At 46.4% G+C, this 23290-nt stretch overlaps 1 protein-coding gene across 10 annotated transcripts in view; it reads right to left on the bottom strand.

Moving 5' to 3' along the window:
- The window catches only part of MBNL3 (muscleblind like splicing regulator 3), an 87259-nt gene that overhangs the window by 42301 nt on the left and 21668 nt on the right, over positions 1–23290 (bottom strand). For 7 of the 10 annotated variants that reach the window (XR_011004063.1, XR_011004064.1, XM_068204728.1 and 4 more), the window contains exon 2: positions 9696–10711. The exons of the other annotated variants lie outside the window; for them this stretch is intronic. Coding sequence is in view for 5 of the 7 variants with exons in the window: in XM_068204728.1 (XP_068060829.1) it covers positions 9696–9869 (174 nt within the window). In the remaining 2 variants the exon portion in view is untranslated. The remainder of the gene's footprint in view (positions 1–9695; positions 10712–23290) is intronic. 10 annotated transcript variants of the gene reach the window in all.

The raw sequence follows: 23290 nt of genomic DNA, 5'->3' as shown, positions 1-23290 counted from the left end.
CATGACGGCCATGGTCTCAGGCACACGGGCTGCAGCTCCACTGTATTGGTGCTGCCCTGGCCACTTTTGAACCCCCAGATATTTCACACTTTCCCAAATGCCCCTCTGTTTAAGAGGTGTCTCCTCTCACTATGCACCCAGAACTGATCACAGCACCCAGAGTTCATAAGGCAAAGAAGTGATGAGACAGAGTTAAAGCACTATGTTTCAGGCTATTGGCTTAAATCCCCATCAGAACCTGGTGTGGGTACTGCTGGGCAGAGATGTGGGCATCACTCATGCAGCTCAACTGGATTCCAACACTCTTATGTGTAGTGCTTGTTTTGGGTCTTTTTCTGACACCATTGTAGGAGAACAGCTGAAAGTTAGTGCTGTGTTAATGCAGAGTATGGTCAGAGGCAAGATAAAACTCAGAGACCACTCACCAGTCACCTGGGCAATGCATTGTGATACCATAGCCATTCTGGATTATCTAAACTACTCCTGGTTCCCATTCCCAGAATTGAGCAGAATTTGTCTCACTTCTTAATGGTGCTCTGTGCACCTACCTCAGCAAGGGGTGGGGGCCAGCAGCACCCCTGCAGTTGTTACGCTGGACTGGGTGAAGGGTCTTTTTCTCCACTGTGCAGCCATACTAATACACAAAGTAACTTGTTTTAAACATTCACATTCCACTGCTGCAAGAGGAAAACTTCTTCCCAGAGCACAGGCTGCCACCTTCCAAACAAGGTCAGACACTGACCTCCTCCCCCACCGCCAATGACCTTATTAGCACTGATCATGGTTCTAATAATATCCTGCATTGTAAGCGGGCCATCTGCTGCAATATTTCACTACAAACTTGGGGAATTGCTTGATTTGAGATTGCTCGTGTCCCAGCAAGCCAATTGTGCCCTCTCAGGAATATGCTTCTTCCCCACTGCTTTAAGCTAAATGTTGCAGAAAGGCACCTCCAGGTCTCAGCTTTCCAGCTTGGAGCTGAAGCACGCAGAGAACAGCCCCAAGCCATTCCCACGTGCTGGCTTCAGAGAGAGGAGGTAAAAACACAGAGTTAGTGCTTAATAATCCCCGAGTCCAGCATCCGGCTCCTCTGACAGTAGAGACATCAAGTAACCATGTCACTGCAATCCTAAACCAAGGCCAAACACTAACCAGACATTCAGAGAGCCAGATGCAAATCCCAGGGCTCCCAAGAGATCAGCATTACTTTTGTGCCATATACTTTCTACTGCGTGGACAGCAGAAAGATTTTACTATCCTAACACATTACCTATGGTTAAGCTGAATATTTTCACTGCCATTACAGAACAAGGGCTTTCCTAACAGGCTGATAAGCTTACAGAATTAAGCATGTTTGATAGCTATTCCTTTGGAAGGAGCCAGGGTTTGAAATGCTTACTCAGTTAGGACACCTGTCTAAAACAGCCAGAGTCTTGCTGTTGCAGCAGCTCAGCTACACTCAGCCTTCAAAGACATTTTTTCTGTACTGCTCCTGTGAGGTCAAAAAGTGCAATTAGGCACAGAGACCAACATTACAACACTTGGAAGCAGTTTGCATCATCACAAGGCTCTGAAAGGTGGTTTTCCAAATCCTTGGTCTTTCCTCTAATCAAAAGACTGTCATCAGACATGGCACAAGGACTATAAGGGGTGAGGAAGGGGGTCAGTGCCTGGCTCCCTGCTGTTTTATGAACAGCAATAAAACAGTATTAATAAGCCAGAAGTAAAACTGTGCCCGTATGGGGCAACATTCACCCAAGGTCTTCAAAGCATTTATTTTAGTACCAGCAAAACAATATTTATAGGGGCAGAATTTCAAAGAGCTCAGCTCCTCACTTGGAAATCTAACCACTTATTGAAATGCTCTGTGGGAGATGTCAGGCGATGGGCTCTCCAAAAAGCCTCGCACATCTTGTTTATATTTGTTTTAAAGCTTCTAAACAGCTCAATTACATAAAAGCATGTTACTGCACCCTCCTTCAGAAGGGTGAACCAAGTGGCAGAAAGCTATTGTCAGCTAAGAGATTACATCAAACTGATGCTATGCCACTGAAGAAATCTGCCAACTCCACATACTCGTTCAGTCACTCCCCTTGAAGGCATCTTTCACCACCTTTTCCCCCAGCTCATTTTGCTGGCCTAATGTAATCAGGAACATAAGAAGAACCTAGGTAGCTTCACCAACACTGCAGCATCACAGCCAAGCATCCTCTTTGCCCCAGACTCTGTCATGGCATAGAGGCTTGTAGGTTTGGTGCTTCTATTTCAATCCCAGTGTTAGCTACTGCTACACATCAGGGCTGGAAGATGTAATGCTTGAACTTCTTCCCTAGAAGAATTTGGCAGTGCCACGTTTTGCAACATGGCACCATTTGAGGTGCCAGAGCTCACTGTACACACCCCCCCCCCCTCCCTTTTGTGCTCCCTTGGCCAACTTCTGACTCGCAGCAGGCAGAGCCAGCCACTGGCTATCTGGGCCCACCTCATCTCCCTCCTCCCTGTGCAGAGAAAGACCCTGGGGCTCACAGAGTGTCCCCCTGCAGTTGTGCTGGGTCACAGGCATGGAGCTTGTGCTTGCAGATCCCAGCAGGCTTGTCAAGACTGCAAACTCAAGGTGTGCATGCAAAGGAACTCCCAAAAGCCAAAGGTGGCAGAGCAAACCAACATAGGCAGCTCTTCCCCTTTGGAGACCGGGTGAGAAGACCACTTCCCATGCTCAAAACTTGATGCAAAAGCTCACTCCAGCACAAGAAGCTCTTTGCTGCCCATAGGAACTCTACAGCTCTTAAAATCAGGCTTAGGTATTTTGCAGAACTGGAACCTTGGTCTGGAGGGCTTTGCCCTTCAAATGGGAAAGCAAGCCTCAGGAGCAGGAGGTGGCATGCCAGGGCCAGCGGAACATTGCAATATGCCCATAAAAGGTTTCAAAACATATCTGCTCAAGCACACACAGAAGCTCAGAAGGGTTTGGAGTCAACATCCCAAAAGAATTCCTCTCCTGCTTTTTTAGGCAAGTGTGAGCAGCAGTCAGCACTTTACCATCCTCTTCCCAACCAGAAACCCAAGGTTACTCTTGGCTAATATTAATAATGTAAATGCTGCTGGCTTTACCCTTTGAGGATGGTGGTTTGCTCACGCCACAGGGAGAAGAACGAGGCAACGTGAGCTGCAGGCAGGAGCAGAGGCCCTGCATTGCCAGGGCTGGCTGGTGAGGAAAGGAGAGGCAAGGCTGGCAGCAAAACCCCACTGCTGAATTTGCTTGGCCCATCTCCCTGAAGAGGCTGGCCTCCAAAGTGTGGTCTCAGGACCAGTTTGTGGGCACAGCTCTGCTTTCCAACACGTACAAGGGGAAAAGCACACCCAGTCTGAGGCCCAAGGAAAAGCTGTAATCAATCAGCTGCAAGAAGATGGACAAGGGCAGTGTCCCTCTCCTTGCCCCTTGTACTGGGAGAGCTTCTCAACTAACCAGCCTGTGCCTACACCTCTGCCAACTTCTTGAACCTGTCCCAGAGACACCACACATGAGACTGGCACTCACACACATGCAACAGCAAAGGCATCTGCTCCCAGGTGGGCAAGCCCTCAGGAGAAATGTGAGGTCAGGAGGTCTGGGGCACAGATGGTGCCCTCCATCTACTGCACAGCAAATACCCAATCACCAAATATCCACCCTCTGCAGGAATCCGAGCAGTGAGCTGATAAGAGAGCATCCCTCCAGGGTAGCACCAGAACCAGACTATGCACCGAGAAATCTACAGATATCTCACCTTTCTTGCCATGTTAGCAGAGACAATGCCAAGCTTCACAAAGCACATGTTCTCCTAAATGTAAAGGCCAAGGTAGTGTTCCCTGCTGAGGCTGCTCAGCTACAGAAAGACCCAGTAGAGATAAGGACAAGGCCAATCTCTTCACTCCCTAACACACCTCAAAGATCACCTTTAGAGCACAGTCAAGAATTCCTGTCAAGGACTCTGCCTTAAACCTTTGCAAATGGCTGGCAATGAATAAGACCTTCCTGCATCTCCCTGTCTATTGCTGTCCTTGCAGCACAGTCACCAGGTAACACCAGCCTATTCCAGTTACACAAGTTCATCACCCAGCAGCTCTGCAGAGAGCAGGACCAAGGGAATTCCAGCTGCTGGACTTTGTATTCAGTGCTTAAGGCACTCTGTCCTCCTGCTAACCCTGCCACAGTGGCAGCAAGCTGCAAGAGAAGCAAGAGGACAGCTCAGAGCAGCAACCTTCTAAAGCATGACTGCAAAACCCACCAGTGCCCATCTGCCACAGTTCAGCTGTCAAAAAGTCACAGATAAATGAAATGAGACTACTGGGTCATCAGAGAAACCACTGGATAACACTAAACAAATCAAACATGCTGTGCACAGACCTCTGTCCCACAGAAAGATCAGCAAGGCAGATTAAAGAAAGGTGTATCATTTCCCTGGAAAGCTGAACATGCCTAGGGAGGTCACACATCATTTTCAAGTAACCAGCCTTAACCCCATAGAGGGAATCTGCAGTCCAGACAATGGGACAGGCCTGGGAGATGCTCAGCCACAGGCAGTGCCAGGTGAGCTCCTCCATCAGTGCTCTCCATCCCACAGATGTGCCAAAAACCTCTCTCTCCATCCCACAGATGTGCCAAAGACACTACAGAGAGTACAGACAGCAAGTATGCCAATTAATAAATTAAGATGTGAAAACATGGAGCTTGTAACCTATAGATAAGAAGGGATCAGGCCTAAATTATTCTTCCCCCACAAGCTCTCCTATTCTCCTTGAAATACCAATTTACTTCAGAGAGAAATACAAAGAGAAACATAGAAATTAACAGAAAAAGACAGAAATACAGTATTATCAGGTTTTAAAAATAAAATTGAGTCTTAATACATTTTCCCCCTTTTTAAGTTGTTTGATCTGGTAGTTTTGAAAAGCACTTATGACATGCCATAAAACACACTAGCATCCAGAGTGGACAGAAAGCTGCTGCAAATCCACTGTTGCCACACAGGTAAGTGGCTTAATGACCACGGAAAAGCAGGTATTTGTCACACAGGCAACTTGGCTCAACACTGTTCTTGTGGAATATTTACATCTCTATTACACTGAGCTGAGACATGGAGTATATCCAAAAATATCCAAAAATATCACTATGGCTTTGTTTGCTTTTTTCTTCCTCTCTAAAAGTGTAACCATATGCTAAGTTTAGTGGGTGTTTTTAGTTGTTTCTTAATTTGAAGTTTATTTAAATTTAAAAAAAATAGATTTGATTGCCAACCAGTAAGTCAGAAATAATTCTAGTCAAGTCAGCATAAACCAGGTACAAATTAGCATGAAAACTGTGAGGAACAGCCTCAGGTACATCAGTTTCAAGATCATATAGTACATCTATTGCCTAAGCAGTGTGAACTTTTTAGATTGCTGTGGGATTTTGAATATTATTATCAGAGAATAACACTTCTTTTAGAAAATAGACAATTTAGACAAAAAACACTTTTAACTTCTTTCTATGCCTGTTCACAGAAAACTTTTCACCTTCTTTTTGTAGAGTATTGCTTTGAAACATGCAATAGTTTAACAATGTTTTTCACATTGTTAACCTCCCAATTGTCAAAATTCATATTACTGAAATTTTTCACCCCACTATTTTCCATCTCAAAATGCTCTTTGAAGCTTCAATTGACATTAACGTTCATAAAGAAAATTTTAAAACCCCTAAACAACAAAAAGCCCCAGCCCACACCTCACAAAGCTGCGTTTGTAAATTTTTTTAAACCACAAGTCCTCAGTGCAGATACCCAAACTGTGAGCAGTATAAATCAAAGCCTCTGTGAACACCTGATGTGCATTACCTACACATTTTTATATAATATGTCACCATCTCCTAATGCCCCATCTCTCAGCTCCATTAGTGACCAAAGATGATGCTTTTTTTTCCTTCCTGACAACATCAGAAACTGGAAACACAACCAGCAACTTGCTGGCCAGGAACTAAGAGTCAGACAAGCTCATATCCTGCCCTCCTGATCCAGTCTGAATAGGAAAGTTAATGACTTGATGAGCAGCTCACCAAAGTGCCAAAACAAACCTTGGTAGGAATTGCCATGAGCCAGCAAACCATGTCCCAGTCCTTACAAAAAGCACTGGCTCTGCATGGGACAGTGCACACTGAGCCTGGGAGAGAAGCAATGAACGAACTCAGAGGCCACCCCAATTTACAAGGATGACATGACATTCCTCTCCTTTGCTCAGAACATCTCTGAGGTGCCACAGGACCTGGCTACGAGGTACCAGAGAGCACTGGCCACTGACCAGCAGCCCTTGTGGTCACTTCTGGAAGCAGGGTGGCCCAGCATAGCCAGCTCTTGGGCCTCTGAATTGCCCTGCAATCAAGCAGTGCAGACTCTCCTGCCATTCACACAAATTAATTCAGAGAACACTGCTTCCAGAATAACAAGGAGGGATGCACAAGTAGAGTGAGAGCTCTCTTGGCATCTGATTCAAACAGCAACTTCTTGCAAGGAACTATTTTTAAGTTTAGTATCAATCTGCTTGAGAAAGGTTCCTTCTGCTGCCTACAAATGTGCAAACTCCTCCTTCGAAGAAACACAGCTCAGGACAGCAAGATCCAGCCTTGCACTTTCAACTTAATCAAGAACAGATATTTCACGACCAAAGCATTGCACAACACACAACATTCCTGCAGAGTTATGTTCTGGTGAGGGCCCCCATTACCTTCAATGAGTTCTGTGTGTTCTTCACAAGATTACAGGTAGCATACAGTTAGTTACCCGTGAAACAACCCACAGTGAGGCAGTCTGACTGCTTCTGGAAGCATCATTGCTTTTTCCACTGCAACAGGCATGGAACTGCTATAGGAGATTAAGGAAAAAGAGGAAAAAGGGCAATTCAGTAAGGTATGGATGCTGCGCATGACCTGACCAGTGAGGTGAAACCATTGTTTGCTGGGTTATCAGAAGTTCCTGTATAAAGGCATTGTTCAAGCTTAAGAGGTCTGTGAGAGAAAAAAAACAAGCAACAGCAGCACACAATGGATGCAGATAAGCAACGTCTGAACAAAGCCCTGGGCGGCTGCAAGACAACGGGAAAACTTATTAGCCACAAGCATCCTATATCCTGCCTCCAATAAAGCAACACAGATGTTCTGCTAATGCAGGGCAGACAGGAGAGCACTAAACTGCTATTGAGCCCTCCACAGGAGAGAGGGTCGCTGTTCCACAGCTGTTGGGCACAAAGACATCCACAAGATGGGCATGAAAAGCCTCTTAAAGGGTCTGAGAATATAACACCTCTGGTGATCGGTAAGGGTGGCCACCCTTATAGCCACGAGCCCCTCGAGATCACTGCAAAAAAATGCTTTGCAAGCCCAGCTCTGGCCCAGGAACAGAATGACCATTGTTTGAGGGTTTAGTCCCCAGGGGAGTTATTTCCACTGGGAAATGCATGGCGTTAGACATGCACACACTCAGCCTGCAGCACTGGGGACCATAGCCCTCCATGGCACAGGGGAACAGGGCTCTGACCACTGAGAGCTGCTGGATCCACGGGGCTGAAGGAAGTGCTCCAAGACCCACGGTCTTGTCTGCAAAGAGGGGTGCAGAAACAGCCCCACCACCTTTGGCCAAAGTGCTCTGCACAGTCAGACTTCTCCTCAAGTACTTCCCAAAGACAGAGCGGTCAGCTCTCCATGAGGCTTTCCTAAGTCCAAAAAACCTGTTCTCCGGAAAATTCAGGCCACTTAACCAGCACACACTAGGCATCTGCTACTCTGTCATGAGGAAACTGCAACTTGAATGTCATTTAACAGCCAGTTACACAGGAAACACTCTAGCTGTAGAAGATAGCACCCTACTCCTTCCCCTGTTTGTTTTTTGTTGTTTTTTTTTTTTTTTTGGTTTTTTTTTTTTTTTTTTTTTTGTTTTCTTAACATGGTGTTCCCCATCCCATCCCCACTGCTGAAGTGGGAGAAGTGTTTGCTCATACCAGCGGGTGGGATTTGAACCCCAGCCACCCATGGACTTGGGTCCTGCACATCATCCCAGCCCCAGCTGTGCAGAGAGGGGCTGGCACAGCTGGGCGTGCTGCAGGAACTGCACTGCCAACAGCACAAGTGGGGAAGTGTCACACATGGGGTGACAGCACAGCTCAGAGCCCAGCCAAGCTGGGTGGCTGCACTGGGACACCCCCCAAGATGCTGCAAACACCAGCAAGGGGCACAAAACTATCCTCTACAGCATGACAGCCCTCCTTTCCATTCACAAATATACACTGTAAAATATTAACATATTCATCTCTTCATTAAAAATATCTGCATTGCCATTGGCTACAATTCAACAGTTTCAACGGCATAAAGAACAAGATTTCCCCCCCCCCCCCCAACAAAAAAATGTTTGTCTCTCACTGTCAGCAAACCAGCAATGTAAATGAACATTTGAAAGTCACTGTAAAACTAAGAGTCATTTCATATAATCAGATTAAAAAGAGAAAACCAAATGCAAACAGAAAACTTGAGCTTCTTGGAAAAAGAGAAGAGAAATGAAAACATGAAGAAGCCACTAACAGGAACAAAATGGGTAAACCAGTGTTAGTCCAGATCCAGTCCTGGTCTGAACCTCTGCATATATAACTACCAGTTCTGTTACTCATTATGCTCAAAAAAATAAACACAAATCTTTTCAAGCAACAGTTGAAGTTTAAGAGAAAACTTTTAAGATTATAAAAATTTCCAGACTCTTTCTTAGCAATTTTAACAGGTTGATTACTTCGGTCAAAACATTAAACACAATGTCAAGAATTCTCATCTGCTATCAGTTATCCATATGGTCTCGGAGTAAAAAATACTTTTGAGGAGTCATACATTTGGGAAAAAGGAAAAAAAAAAAGTGTATCTTCCTTTCCCAAGAACCATGGTGAAGTGAGGCCAGAAAGAGATGCCCACATCCCCCTCCTGTGAGCCCCTCCACTGCTCACCCTGACTCACAGTCCAGGTCTTTAGTATTTTTGAAAGTCATCCCTGGAACTCCAGCAGGGACAAGCAACCAAGAGCAATTTACTGCCTCCAAATTCAACTCTGCAAGGACTGGCACCAACCTCATGGCTCAGGCCTAGCAGAGCCATTGAGTTCGTGCGTCCCAAGCAGAAAGCACTTCCCCAATGACCATTTCTGGAAATGTTGTTCTCCAAATATTTTGGCTGGTCCTCATCTACAGGACAACCTTAAAGTGCATTAGCAACTCTGTCTCCAGGAAATACATGTAAAGTTGATTCATTATCTTAAAATGCTTTCATTTTTGCTCATTAAAAACACATTTCAGATCCCTGCACCTAATGCACAGCTGATGTGATCTGGACACTCAAAACTGGATTTCAGTTCTCTCTATTCTTCTTATTTCATTTGCTGCCCACTACCAGTGTTCTCTGTTTCAGGGACAGATATATCAGACCTGAGCTACCACTGAAAAATGCCCTGCATAAAATCCTCTCTCCCGGCAATGCCTGGCACTCCAGGCAACGGCACCCGAAGTCAGACTCAGCCTAGATTTCAGGAGCAGCATCCTCCCTGCAGACACAGAGCAATAAACAGCTGTTCTGCACATCCCACACCCCTGCCTGAGCCACTCGGAAGGGAAAGAAAAACAAGGCAGCTTAGGCAATGCACGCGCTACAGTCCTCACCTTTAGGGAGTCAAAGCAGGCAATAACTCGACCATTTTCCACATGGCAACTCCGTGACGGATGGGCGAACTTGCACTCTGCATCAGACCGAGAACAAGTCCCTCTCTGAAACTCTCGACACACTTCTAACGTCAGCCATTTTGTATCACGAACCAGGGAAACGTTTACAGCCATATTAAAAAACAAAAATTAAAATGCAAGCAATCGCACCCTTCCTCAGGGTAATGTTTACTGCTGATCTTCTTCTTCTTCTTCTTTTTTTTGTTAAAAAAAGGGTAAAAAAGTGAATTCAAGTTAAATGTGAAGAAATAACTAACTTGTTGCTTTGGTAGAACTCCTATTCATCAGCACTTAGGTTTTCATTTAAGTCAAATCGTGTTTCTTTAAACAAGAATTAAACATAAAGCCAATCATAAAATAGAAATCTTATCAGAACAACTGAAAATCAAATTAGAGGCCAGCTCCTAAAAGTGCAATTGTAGAAGTTAAAATACAAGTGTTATATTTTGTGCCACTGCCAAAGTTACTTGCAAATAACTGGCAGACTTTCAAAAGAATTCTGTGCTCTCCAGTTAATGGTTTCAATTATTCTTGCAAAAAGCATATGCTGCTGGCAGCACTTCAGTTTGTGGAATGGTCTCGGTCCTTGGGGAGAAAACTTCGGGTTTGTTTTTTTTTTTTTTTTTCCTTCTATTTCTTGCTTCTAAAAATTATGGTTCACGAGCATCAAAACAGGCAAAAGGATATCTGATTTTTTTTTCCTCTTTCTTTTCTTTTAAATATTTGCTACATAGTCGGGGGAAGGGAAAAAAAATAAAATGGCTGAGCAAACTGCGTGTAAATGGGGAGCAAAAAGAAAAAAAAAAAAAAAAAGGGCAAGGCTGGAGGAGCCGCCGTCAGGGCACGGACTGCAAGCAACGCCGAATTAAACAGAGAGGGGGGCGAGGGGCAGAGAGAGGCAGCCCTAGACAGAAATCCAAGCAGCGGTGGCTTCAGGAAAGGCACTTTTCAGCAACCTGCAGGAAAAAGAGAAATAGAATCAGCCAGGAGCCTGCGGCCCCGCTCGGGCGGGCGGGCGCGGGGCGGCGCCGGCGGCCATTGCGGGCACGGGGGCACTGCCCGCGCCGCGCTGCGCATGGGAGGCGGCGCCGGCCAATGGCGCTGGCCGTTACAGCAGCACCCGCGGGCAGCCGACCAATAGCAGAGCCCGTTCCATGGCGCCGCGGCGGGCCCGGGACCCTCCGGGGCGGCCGCAGCTCCGGGCAGCGGCGGGGGCCGCGCCCCACAAGCCCTCCGGACCACGGGGAATAGCCTGCTCTTCGGGTTGTTTTCTTTTAATTAACATTAACTAACCCACCCCCTGTTCTGTAGGAAACGTTCAGGCAGGAAGAGCAGCCGGTGGCTTTCTTACATCCCAGGCTCCTGCTCAGCCCTGCACCGCTCCGCACTTCCAAGGTGTTCCATCAAACCCATCCCCAGCGCAGGGCTGGCTCCTGCGATGGCACCTGGAGACAAACACAAACCACTGGTTCGCAGCCGCTCCTCTATGGATTCAGAGCCTACGAAACCAAGAGCAAACCCGACAGGGAAACCTAAGCCACACACACACGGAAAAAATTAACTCATTGCTCACAGCTGTAGTTTTCCACCAGACCAAAGGCAACTCGAATTACTCTGACTCCAGCAACTCGTGTTATACAACAAAACTTTCAATGCATTCCAGTTGAAGGCTTCCTTGGCATCCACTAAAATGTTAAGCTGTCTCTAGAGTCTCCCATTCTAATATTAGCTGTACCATTGCCGCCTGATAGGATTGGGTTGTTTCCAAGTTCCCAAAATCCAGCCCTTTATCTTCCTAAAGTACGACCGTCCACTTTTGCAAACATTTGACAGGCGCGGGATGTTGCCTGTGTGACTGCTATTAAGATTTCAAGCTTTCGTAGGAGAAGAGCCTTCAACTACAAAAAAAGGAAGCTTAAATTCCTCTTTCATTATTGGTGTGTTCTTGCAATTACACTGATCAGTAACTGAAACCTACTGGAGCTGGAAACAATGGAAACAATGCTACCAAGGAAGAAGTGTGGGAAGAGGCTGTCATCAGCAGCAGGGGGTGGGGCACAGAGGCTGTTTGATTCACAGATCGAATTATTTCAATTTAGAAAAAACAACACTCATTAAACCTACACTGCAAGTACTTTCTAGGCTTAATTAGACTCAAGTTGATAACAAAACCTGCCCAGATCCCTGCAATCCAGCTTGAGGCATCAGCACAAAGCTTGGTCTGACCCATGCTTCTGGAAGTACCTTTGCATTTTTGCACATCAGGTGGGGAACAGAGGCTGCAAACGTCATATTTGCTAAGCGTGTTTTAAACTTCAAAGAGAAGGAAAAAATGCACACCTAACCATGCTCATGTCTTTTGGGCTTTGTAAAGAGGAGCTGCTCTAAATCAATTCCAATTTTGCAAACAGGGCAAATTTATACAGGAATCCCATTCACTGATATGTGGGCTCCCTGTTCAAATGAGCTCAAAATGCAAAAGAAAGGAAAAGATGGGCAGAAATCTTCCGCAGGGAGCTAAGGACTAGATGGGTGCAGCTCTTAAAAACGAGCTAGAACAGGTCAGATATGGGTGGGGATTAGAAAGAATGCACTCTCAGAAGTTCTTCCCAGCAGACTGAAATACAACCATCTTGTGGATTAAGTGTCTATTCCATAGCTTGAGACTCCCAAGGGAAGTGAGGGTCTGTTAATGCTGGGAATAGAATATGATGGGTCTGAGTTAACACACAGTTACACCAAACACCAGAATGTCTAAACAGCGTAGCAACATCTACCCTTCCCAGCCCCAGAACCTCAGGAAATCCCAATGTAACAAACCAAATGTTGACCTTGCTCTCAAGCTATGCAGCTCAGGATCACACACTGCCCACAGGAACATGGCTGCACTAAACTGCTCAGTCCTCAAAATGAAGGGCATCATGTTAATAAAAGCTAAATCAAATTAATTCTACAAAACATTAAACTACAAATATCAAAACATTCAGACACATGTAACACGGTGGAGATTTTTCTTTGCAACTCGTGGAGGAGGGAACAAACCCACTGATGGAAATTGTCCCTGCCCCACACCCTGCAGAAGGGCACACTCATCTGTGCAACATTCAAGAGACAAGAAATTTTCTGTGCCGTGCAAAGTACCCCACCTCCCTGCAGAAGGATTGACTCATCTCAGACCCTGGCACTAGAGCTCCTGTACTGGAGGGAGCCAAATTAATGAATATATTTTTCATACCGCAATTCTGCAGCCTGCAAGACACCTGGCAGAACACTGCAGCAGCACACACTGCCCCTCACTTGTTTGCTGGGCACTCAGGAGAGCAGTTAAGCACATGCTTAACTCTCAGCATGCCAACAGTCTTTCTGAAAAGAAAATCTGAAGCATGTACTTAAGTGCTTTGCTGAATCAGGGCCTACATAAATGAATCTGCTTCACAGGTTGATCAGGACTGGGAGGCCAGCAAGCACAGGCAGCAGTCATCGTGTTTTAGCTTACATGATCACAGCCCAGAGGAGCACGAGTCAGGCTTTTCTGCAAGTCAACAAATACAGCTCTGTCAGTGTTTGGATTGCTGCAAATCCCTCTCCATGTGGTCACGGGGAAGGCTGGAAACGCATGCATGCAGGGCTGACATCACAGCAAGCGCTGCACACTGCTGCAGCGAGGCTCCCACGCACAGCCCAAGGACAGCACACCCCAGACAGGAACCCGCCGCTGACAACACAGCTTCAGCTCTCCAGGTTTCAACTCCTGGCAGCAAACTGTTCTCACCAGAATGCACCCTTTCAATTCCCTTATATTACCCTTTTTGGGGGGGAGGGTGTGGGGTGGCTGGCATTTTATTCCCTTTGTTCTCCTGTATATTTCAAATGGGAGGAATTAAAAAAAAAAAAAAAAAAAAAAAGCATGCCAAAACCAACATACAACCTACAAGGATTAAAAAGTAGCTCCAGAAATCAGGGGCTTCGTTAGCGTGCAGGAAATACAACAAAGGGTAGGTGCTGCCTTTTGAACCCTTCCCAGCAAGCCAGATCCGTCTGGCAGGGCTCAGCTCCTCCACTACCAGATGAGCCAATCTCATTTCAACGGCATCCGCATCAAAGCTGGAGAAAGCAGCAGAGCAGAGAGAAAAGCCTGTGGCCTTTATCCCTGTAAAAAAACGACAATATCCCTGAAGCCTCTGCTCCAGGGCCACTTGCTGGGCCAGGCTCTAATTGCCTGAGCTGCAGGAGGTTGGGGCTTGCTCCAGATGTCAGCCCCAGCCTTACAGCTACCGAAGTGCAGGGGAACAAGGGCAGTCTGAGGAGCAAGGGTCACACCAGGGCTCGCCTCTGGCGGGACTAAGATGCCCTGGCCGCTTGAGGTAACATGAGGACAAGCGTATTTCACTTGACGCTTGAATTCCTCCTGCTTGCCACGAAACTGATCCCCTTCCACTGACAGCCCCCATGGATGTCAACTTGTGAGGACACTTCCTGACAGCCGAGTTCAGAAATGGTAATTTATGTGACAGGATGGATTTGAGCAGCTCCCAAGTGTAAATTATGCTATTTAAAAGAGATTTTTTTCTTCTTTTTTATTTTTTTTAAGAGAAAATGACTCCGTAGAAGTGCCAAGGTGGGTTCCTCATTTACTGGTTTTCAAGGATTTCTGGGTCACAACTGCTGCTCAGTTGAGAAACAGAAGTGCTGTTGCCCTAACTCACAGTCCAGTGAGTAAGAACAGCAGCTATTCCCTTTGCCTGAAGAGGAGTAGGGATACTGCAGATACACTGGAGTTTTCCCAAGGTTAAGTTCCAGCCATGCCCGTTTTTTATCATATGCGATGCTGTCCATGCTCTTTTTCCACTCAAACCACCAGCATGAACCATGGAACTGAGGACTGGCTCTCCTAGTCCAAGCTCAGCCCTACACTGCCAGGCTGCAGTGTGCTTTACCTAGTTTTGCAAGTTATGGTGAATGAAAGCTCAGACCCATCATGGATGGATGGATGGATGCCCTCAAGGCACAGCAATAGAGAAATTGTGCTTGCAAAATCAAGACCTCCAATTTTATACCAACTCCACTAAAACTAAATATTGCTATTAATGTTCACCGAGTGTCTAGATCCTGTCAGAGTCCAAAAAATACTTTTGTCTATGGGCTTTCCTCAAAGCACTAAATTCAGCCAGCAGTGCAAATGCCACACTCCCTCATCAGTCCTTGCACCTTTGAGATGATTCTGTAACTTGGGCTTTTTATTGCACCTTAATGAGTATGGAAGAGCTTGGTGTGCCTACCAGCACATCCCTGATAAGCCAGAATAGGGAGCTCCTCACCCAAACAGTAGTGAGATGTTTCTATTATCAAACAATCTTCCAAATAAACACAGTGTTCCTGGAAACACTGCAAGGGAAAGAGAAATAGGAGCAATGAAAATAGCGCACTGAACTATTTTGTTCTGAAAGAGAAAGAAAAGTCTGTGGAGAAAACCACCACCCATCCAATAGCCTTCTTTTCTCTTCCACTTTCACAGCAAGTAGTAAAAAACACATGAAACTATATCCTTGCTTATCAAAGGAACCAAAAATTTATAGTCAAAGGCAAGGTTTTACTGAAAAGCATTCTACTGTTACATTTATTGACAGTGATGCATGAGTTAAGATAATGCACATTTGTGGGCAGCTTGCCAAGTCAGTGAGGAGGGGAAACAAAAAAGTTAAAATATCTTCACCTAGGATCCACCAAACCAGTAACACAGTGGCATTAGTTGAGTTGGCTGACATTAGAGAAGTTAATTTTGGGCCTCAGAAAAGCCCATGACAAGTTAGGTGCTGTCACCATTGGCTCACAAGGCTTTACCTGGGACTTATGCAGAAGTGCTGCTTCACGACAGCCAAAGAAACCACAAAAATAACCCCCAAAAAGTCCAGGCATGGATCCTCCGTTGCTGAAGCACCAATGACAATGCTCTTACCCTACCTCACATAAAGCACAGCAGTGTTCAGATTCCCACAGACACTGTTCCTTTGCTGGTGGAACAGTGACAGTTTGCACACAGCGGGGCTGCCTCGGACACGGGCTGGTTCCTGCCCCCCGCGCTCGCGGGCTGTGCACTGGGACCCGAGCCATCCCGGCAATGGCAGCTTCTCCAGGGCTCCTCAGCACCTGTGCACTTAATGGGCTCCAGCGTCAAGACCAAAGAAGGTCAATTTATTTTCTGTCACCTGCACGAGGTATTTTTGCTTTCAAATTAGAAAATAATCTTCTATTTTTTGCTCTGGCCCTCATACTTTAAAACAAACACTTCAGGGACACAGCAGACACTTTGAATATTTCCTTTGTGAACATTCTGTACCTGGACACTTTCTCCCTCAGGGAACAGTTTACTTAATTTAAGGTAGACCTTTACAGCTAAAAGAAAATAAACCTCCTTTTGTCCTTCTACCAGTTACTCAGAAAAAGAGCAAGTTTCCTCTACCATGGGCATGCATGAAAAGTTTCTGTTCAAGGTCTAATCACAGATGTTGGCCGTGAATCACCAGGGGTCACACCGCGTGCCAGAAAGTCAACTCAGCTCCGAGTGCCGTCTGTTCAGAACAGGATGGCAGAACCCAGACAAATAATAAACCCACACAAGCAAAACAACCCCCCAGTGCTGCTGCAATGGAAAAGCCTCATTTTCAGGACATGAACCCACTACAGAAGTGACAGGTTCGATGTTTGGGCATGCAGGTACTACATAAATCTGTGCTGAAGGAACCACTAACATTTGTCCTTCTTTCCTTCTTTCCTCATTTGTCCTTCTTTCCTCTCTCAATTCTGCTGGCTTAGGGCAACTTTGGAGAGTGGCCATCACTGGAAATGACCTCTGTGGACAGAGCAGCACAAGGAACACCCTCCTGCCCATCAGTGGGGAAGGCTGTACATACTGCACCCCATCTCTTCAGAGGCTCGCCAGCCTTGCTGAACTCCTGGATTTACGGCACCCTGGGAGATGGCTGTGGAGTTCTGCAGGGCCAGCAGTGCCAGTGTCCTTGGGAAAATGGATCAAGCATCACTGGCCTCTGGGTGCTTCCCACTGCTCTTAGCTGCCCTGACACAACCTCAGCACCTCTCTTACATTCAGAGGTGGGCAGCTGAAAAAAACAAAGGGGGCAGGGGGGAAGGAAAATATGCAAAATAAAGTAGCATGAGGGAAGGAAGCCCTTCACTGCAGAGAAAAAGAATGTGCAAATGCAGGGAACTTTATCCTCCCTTGTGTACATGCAATTCTCCACACTTAGACCCTGAAGCAAACAATCACAGGAAAAATTAATGCTGAGTTTAAGGAAGTATGGAAAAAATCCCTTTGTTTTTGAAATCTACCATTCTTCAATGTGCACTATGGTGCTCCTATTCCCTCAGCCATCTGAAATCTTCAGTCTGTTTTCCTTCTTCCTGAACCTTCAGCTGTTCTTGTCCACCCAAGTTCAGGGAACTCCTCTCCCCTTCACTCCCTACAGGATTAATTCCAAAATGCTTCCACAGGCAAACGGCTGGGAGTTATTTCTCACTATCTGCTGGGGATTTCTAAGCTAAAAATGCACTACAAAAACATTGCCGTTTAAGGAGCTTTTTTGTTTATTTGTTTGTCTTTGAACAAAGTCACAGAATCTGCTGTGCTGGACCCACACACGTGCCTTGGCAGAACAAAACCTTTCCATAGGGTGTTCCAGGGCAGCATGCATTGCGGTGCTTCAAAGGGAACTTCCCCCTCTTTCACTAAATGGATTTGTTGTTAGAATAACCACACGTGTACATATCTGTTCTTTTGGGCTTTTGATTTTCTGCCATCAGCTTATTTGGAACCAGTTAGAGGTCAAGACCCCTTTCCTACTCCAGCTAGGAGTGATAGTGACCCCCTGTCATCCCACCCCTCTGGGATCTGGGGGATGCTCTGCTGATCAGGCAGCCAAGTGGAAGTTTTGCTTGACTAAAGCCATCACCAGTAAGAGACACATGGAGAAGGATTCTCCCTTCTATTAGGACCTGCCTGGCAAATCCCTTCTGGCCTCCTACATGAGGCAACTTCCCGGTGCCGAGGGCCAGGGACCAGCCTTACAGCGGGGTGGCTGACCCGAAAGGAGCCTTTCCTCTGCAGTGCAGAAGCAGCTACTGCACTTGCTGTGAAACAGTGCTAAAATCCTCTCCAGTGCCAGCACCGCTTGGGAGGGGTTAGGACCACAATTACACCAGCTGCAAACACAAAAGAAAAGGGAAAAAAAATAGTTGGCAGGGATCTTTGGAGGTCAGCTAATCCAAACCCCGTCTCAAAGCACAGCCAGCTTCAGAGGTGGATGCTTCCATATCCAAGCACAAAGAGAGCTGTCTCACACAAAGAGAGCTCAATTGAGTCAAACAAATTTACAGAGGAGACAGGAAAGGCCAAGGCTCATTAAGGCTTGTTCCCCACCACGTAATCGTAAGAAATAGGATCAAGCAGACGTATCCCACAATCTACCTGATTATCCTACTCAGTGTTCAAGCAACCCACAAGGTCCCTGCCAATCAGGTACGTGTCTGCATGCGTTTGGGACAGCTGAGGGGAGGGAATGCTTTTACCCAACTGCCCTTCCCGGGATTCTGCTGACAGGATGACCCACAGGTATCTCCTAAGCTCCAAGCATGACTCTAGCCTTCAAGACAAGCAAAATACTCTGTCAGGCAGGAGAAAAACAGAAACAGGAGCCCAGCTCAGCCATTCACTGTGCTGCAGAGGCAGCCTGGAACTTTCAGGAGGTATCAGATGTGTTCTATATACAGAGGAGACCAGGTCTGGTGCTTCATAGGTACCTCTGCCCAGGCACACGTACTTGTGCCTGGAAAACTCCCACTCCAGACTTCTCAATCACAGAGCCTTCTACTCAAAGGACAGGTTTTTCTCCAACAAAAAGGCACTTTCCCAGCAGGTCCCATATTATATCTTCTATAAGCACATACATGCTTCTACACAAACACTACAGCTGAAGGCACTTCAGTGTTAACTGCCCTACCTGGTCACCACAGGCCTGCAGAAAGAGGAGACAGCATTTGGACTGTGGTTTGAATTCTTTCTCAGCTGGAAGAATTCAGAGAAAACAAAAAAAGTTTTTCTTTTAACATTCTTTGTACTGAGCGCTTGGATAAGCCATAAGTAACTTGGCAGCAAACCAGTTTGGTACAAACACAGCACACCAGAACACAATGCTGTCATCACAAAGCCACCGCTCTGGGCCAGACAGTAATTTTCCCCTTCGCACAGGGCAGGCCTCCAAAGTCTTTGTGCTCCTACATTCGAGTCCATCTGAGTTACATGATGTGTTAAAAATGAGGACTCATGCACAATAGGGAAAACACCTATCATTTATGGGCTACATGGAAGGGAATTCGTGAGAACAAAGGTACTCAAAATACATTTGACAAACAATTCAGGACTTGAGAAAAGTAAAGCCTTGACTTATTTCTCAACTCAAACCTCTAACAGCATCCTCAGGTTGCAAATCAAATATGCAATGACAGAAGGAGACTGAAAGGCTGGTAACAAAAGCATCCAATGTATTTACAATATTTTCTTTCAGAATTAAAATAAATAAGTTAGAACATATAGGAAAGCAGGAAAACCAAACATAGTGACAACTGAGATCATATCTTCCACATACCAGTGAAAATCCAGACCAGCCTAGTCCCAAACCCCAAAGGCATTATCGTTGCACAGTCATCATTTTGACAGGAAAGATGTTCTAGTTGTGTCAGACTGGGGCCCTGGAAACAGGGGCTCAAACACTGCTGCAGCCACTGGTGCCACAAGTGACAAGTCACTTCATCCCTCTGCAAACGGGGGTTGTTACTTCCCCACCTCTCAGTGATATCTGGCAGGAACTGCAATCAGGCATTAAGAAACTGCTGCGGTAAAGGCTGCACAAGCACCAGATGAACAGATCTGTTTCAGACCCCACAGCCATTACAGAATGATGCAGCATAGAGGAGAAAGACCAGAAAGCATGCACATGCAAAGAGATCTGCCCCATTAATCCAGCAGGCTGCAACAGGATGAAAGGCACGTCCAACAATTCCAATCCTGCTTGCACAGCAGTAAACGCCCTCCCAGTGTGCAAGGGAGGCAAAGCTGTCATACTTACAGGGGAGCAGCCAAACCAAAAGGCACCTAAAGGTGTAAGGGCTCGTTCTGGCAGCATATCTTAGCACCAAGCACCACCCACTCTACTCTCTGTCCAGTGCCCCTGTGGGAAACAGGATTTAGGGGTGCATGCAGAGAGAAGCCAGCACAGCTAAGCCCTAAAAAAGGCATGAGGAAGTCAGAAACACCCTTGAGGCACTTTCTAAGCCATTCAGAGTGTGTTGGCCTCTCCTGCCTTCCATGCACCCCAAAATCTGTTATTCATTACTCTTTATCTCATTGCCAGGTGGATGAATCAACTTTTCAGGGACTGAATATCATGTGTTTTCCCTGACATGCCTGAGTCATTGACACCAACTGAAATCCTCAGATCTTCAATTATCTCATTACCCTCCTGCATCTGTAACACCACAACCTGTAACTCCTCTCCCCTTGGAAATCTTACTGACCTGAATTATTTCCAATTTCCCCCTTAATGCCCATTGGCATGCTTTTCTTCAGAAAGCATCTGAATCAGCATGAAACCTCTGAATCAAAACCAGGAGCCCAAGAAGGTGAGAAGATGTACAGATGAACAGGGTCTTCCATGTGCCCCACTCTTCCTGCCACCAGCCCACAGCCCCCAGCCACATGCAAATGCACAGCACCCACCCCTGCCTGGCTGGGTGTCTGTCCAAGCTGAATTTTTAAGAAGTTGGGAAAAAAAAATCCCACATAGGGATATATTCCATTAAACCTTGAGCACACACACTGAACCACTATCCATTAATGCAATTCTGTCCCCCCACCCAAGAGAAGGAGCTTGGGTGATGGCAGAGGGAAGAGGGGATAGATGGCAAGTGAAGTCTTTGTTTTAATTGGCTGCTGTTAAGAACATTAGAAGGATGTTTGAAGGAGAACGATTACGGGCAGAGTGCAGAGGAGGTAATCAGAGGTGTCCAACAAACTGAATTTATGATGTGGCTTAGCAATCCATCACCTGGCTATCACTCCTATGTACATGCACATACATAAGCCTCAAAATATATTTAGCTCAGGAGGTCGGGAAAAAGAGGCTTTTCTTGCAACCCCAGCTAACAGTACTTTGCTCCTTATAATATTACAGAAGGAATCTTTTTCCAACAAGGGAGGAAAATCAGATATAAAGGATAAATTGTTTTAAATTCTTCTTAGTGTGAAGACAACTTTGTTTACTAAACGCATACGAGGGAACATATGTGTACAGCACAAACTCAGCAGTGGAAATTTGGCTCCCTGCAATTCCCTGTTATATAGATGCATTTTTTCCAGAGGAAGTTCAATGGTCTTGTTTGTTTTCAACACTAAGAGAGGAGTTCAATGAAATTTTCTATTGGGAAAGTCTAATGAGGTCAGAATAAGAGAACAGAGTAACTAGGAAGGAATGTCATTGCGTTTTATTTTTAGAAGAAGGATAAAGGTGGGGCCTCACAAGAGGCAGGGGATGGGCCTGTTTTGGCACAGAGGGCCAGGCTGGAACTCTTGGTCCTGTGAGACTGAGGGGGTTTAGAGCTTTTTTTTTTTTTTTTTTTTTTTTTTTTTGCAACAACGAATCCCTTGCCAAAATCAGTGAATGAGTGGAGGGGTGCAGCTGGGAGAAGAGCAGAGTGATGCCTGGGGTGCACAGCCAGTGGGGTGGCAGCAGCCCTGGGCAATGGCTGAGGGGCAGTTCTCAGCCACAATCCCCTACCCAACCGGATCCCCTTTCTTTCCTGGGAAGATGAGCCCCTTCAGCAGTTCCACTGACCTGTGGATCTCTCTACTGCAATTTAAAGGGAATCCAAGTTACAACAGGGTAAACATGGAGGGAATCAAGTGCAAGAAAAGCTCAATGCAGACGTACAGAGGGGCACATGGCTCTGCAAAGAGAGCAGTCATGACTATGACAGGAAACAGGACTGACTGTTGTTAAGGCTGGATGTCAAAACCCAGAGAGGCAGCCTCAGGGAGACAAGATGGGCCAGAGTAAGGCTGTGAAAATGAAAAGGAAGGAACAAAGCTAAATTAAAGAACTGAGGCAGAACGGAAAGGGGTTTGACTGGGATAAACAGGTAAGGAGGAAAAAGGGTGCATTCAAGAGCAAGCAGGCCGTGGTCTGTTTCCTGGCATCAGCTAATCTGATTGGCACAGAGATACAAGAAACAGAGGCTTAAATAGCTCATGGGAGCAGACCTTCAGCTGGAGAGAGCCATCATCACTCAGCAATTAACTCCCTCGCAGGCTCTGCCCTCAAACCCCAAGCGCAGAGCTGACCCTGCTGAGCACTGCCAATGCAGAATGAAGGAGCATTAGAGGAAGTGGCGTTCCAAGGGTTAACAGACAGCAGAGAACAAGCTGTTCCATGCATTCAGGTCACAAAAAACAGAACTGGGACTCGCCACACGCACCATGCAGACACTGCTCTGCCAGGATCACCAGAGCTCAAGTGCAGGAGCAGCCAACTCTGCCTGCTAGGAATGAGACTGCGAGGAGTTTCACCTTAAAAACGTGCAAGGACAGCATTAACCCAGGAGAGTATTATTTAGGGGACATTGAGGCATCTGAGAAGACCAGAGACTAGAATCTCTGTTCTGCTTCCTGATATTCTGTCTAGGAAAGGAGTAAGGGAAAAACTCGTTAGGGGAAAAGTCTGCAGGACCAGGCATAAAGCACTCTTTCACCCTTTCCTGTGCTATCAAGTGCTGCAGGCTTCCTACTTGTGCTGAAAATGTAAGTGGAAACAACCCAGAAGACTGGAACCAGAACCCCAGAAATGGTTCAGGGAGGGCAAGAAAATGCTCCTTGACAGGGAGTCATGAGAGGCTGGACTTCCCCTCCAGCATGTAAGCCCTCAAACATCATGTTTCAGAGTGGTGTGCTGTTTGTGGGTCCTCCCTCTGCTCCTGTCCACAGGCAGGTGTGGGCAAAGAAGGCAGGAGCAGCAGGAGTGTGGAGGAATGTGGAGCTGGGCTACAGCTGGGGAAAACGATCCAGCAGCCCCCATGGACGCCCAGGACAGCACAGCAGACGTGCACAATCTCCCACCCTGGTGCTCCAGCCTCCCACTCCTTCTGAGGACTCCCTAAGCATGCCACTGTTTCCCTGCTCACTATCCCCCATCCAGCTCCTTGCTTAGTGCTTGCCCAGTCTCTGCAGCACTTTTGAAAAGCTTCATGTGCCCACAAGACCTTTTGGCAAGGACCTCCAGAGCTCCACTATGATTCATGTGAAGGGAAAAACCTCCTATAAGTCCCTAGCCACAGGCGTGCCCTTGTGATGTCCCTGCCCTTCCCCTGGCTGGCTTTATGATATGCCACAGAATGAGCTTCAGTCTCTTCCCAGAGACACATGCTTTCTGGGGCTTCTAATATCAGCAATGAACTTAAAATCTATGTACAGT

Source organism: Anomalospiza imberbis, chromosome 14 (genome assembly GCF_031753505.1).
Source record: "Anomalospiza imberbis isolate Cuckoo-Finch-1a 21T00152 chromosome 14, ASM3175350v1, whole genome shotgun sequence".
Classification (NCBI taxonomy): Eukaryota; Metazoa; Chordata; class Aves; order Passeriformes; family Viduidae; genus Anomalospiza; species Anomalospiza imberbis.
This window is presented reverse-complemented; position numbering and strand designations above follow the sequence as displayed.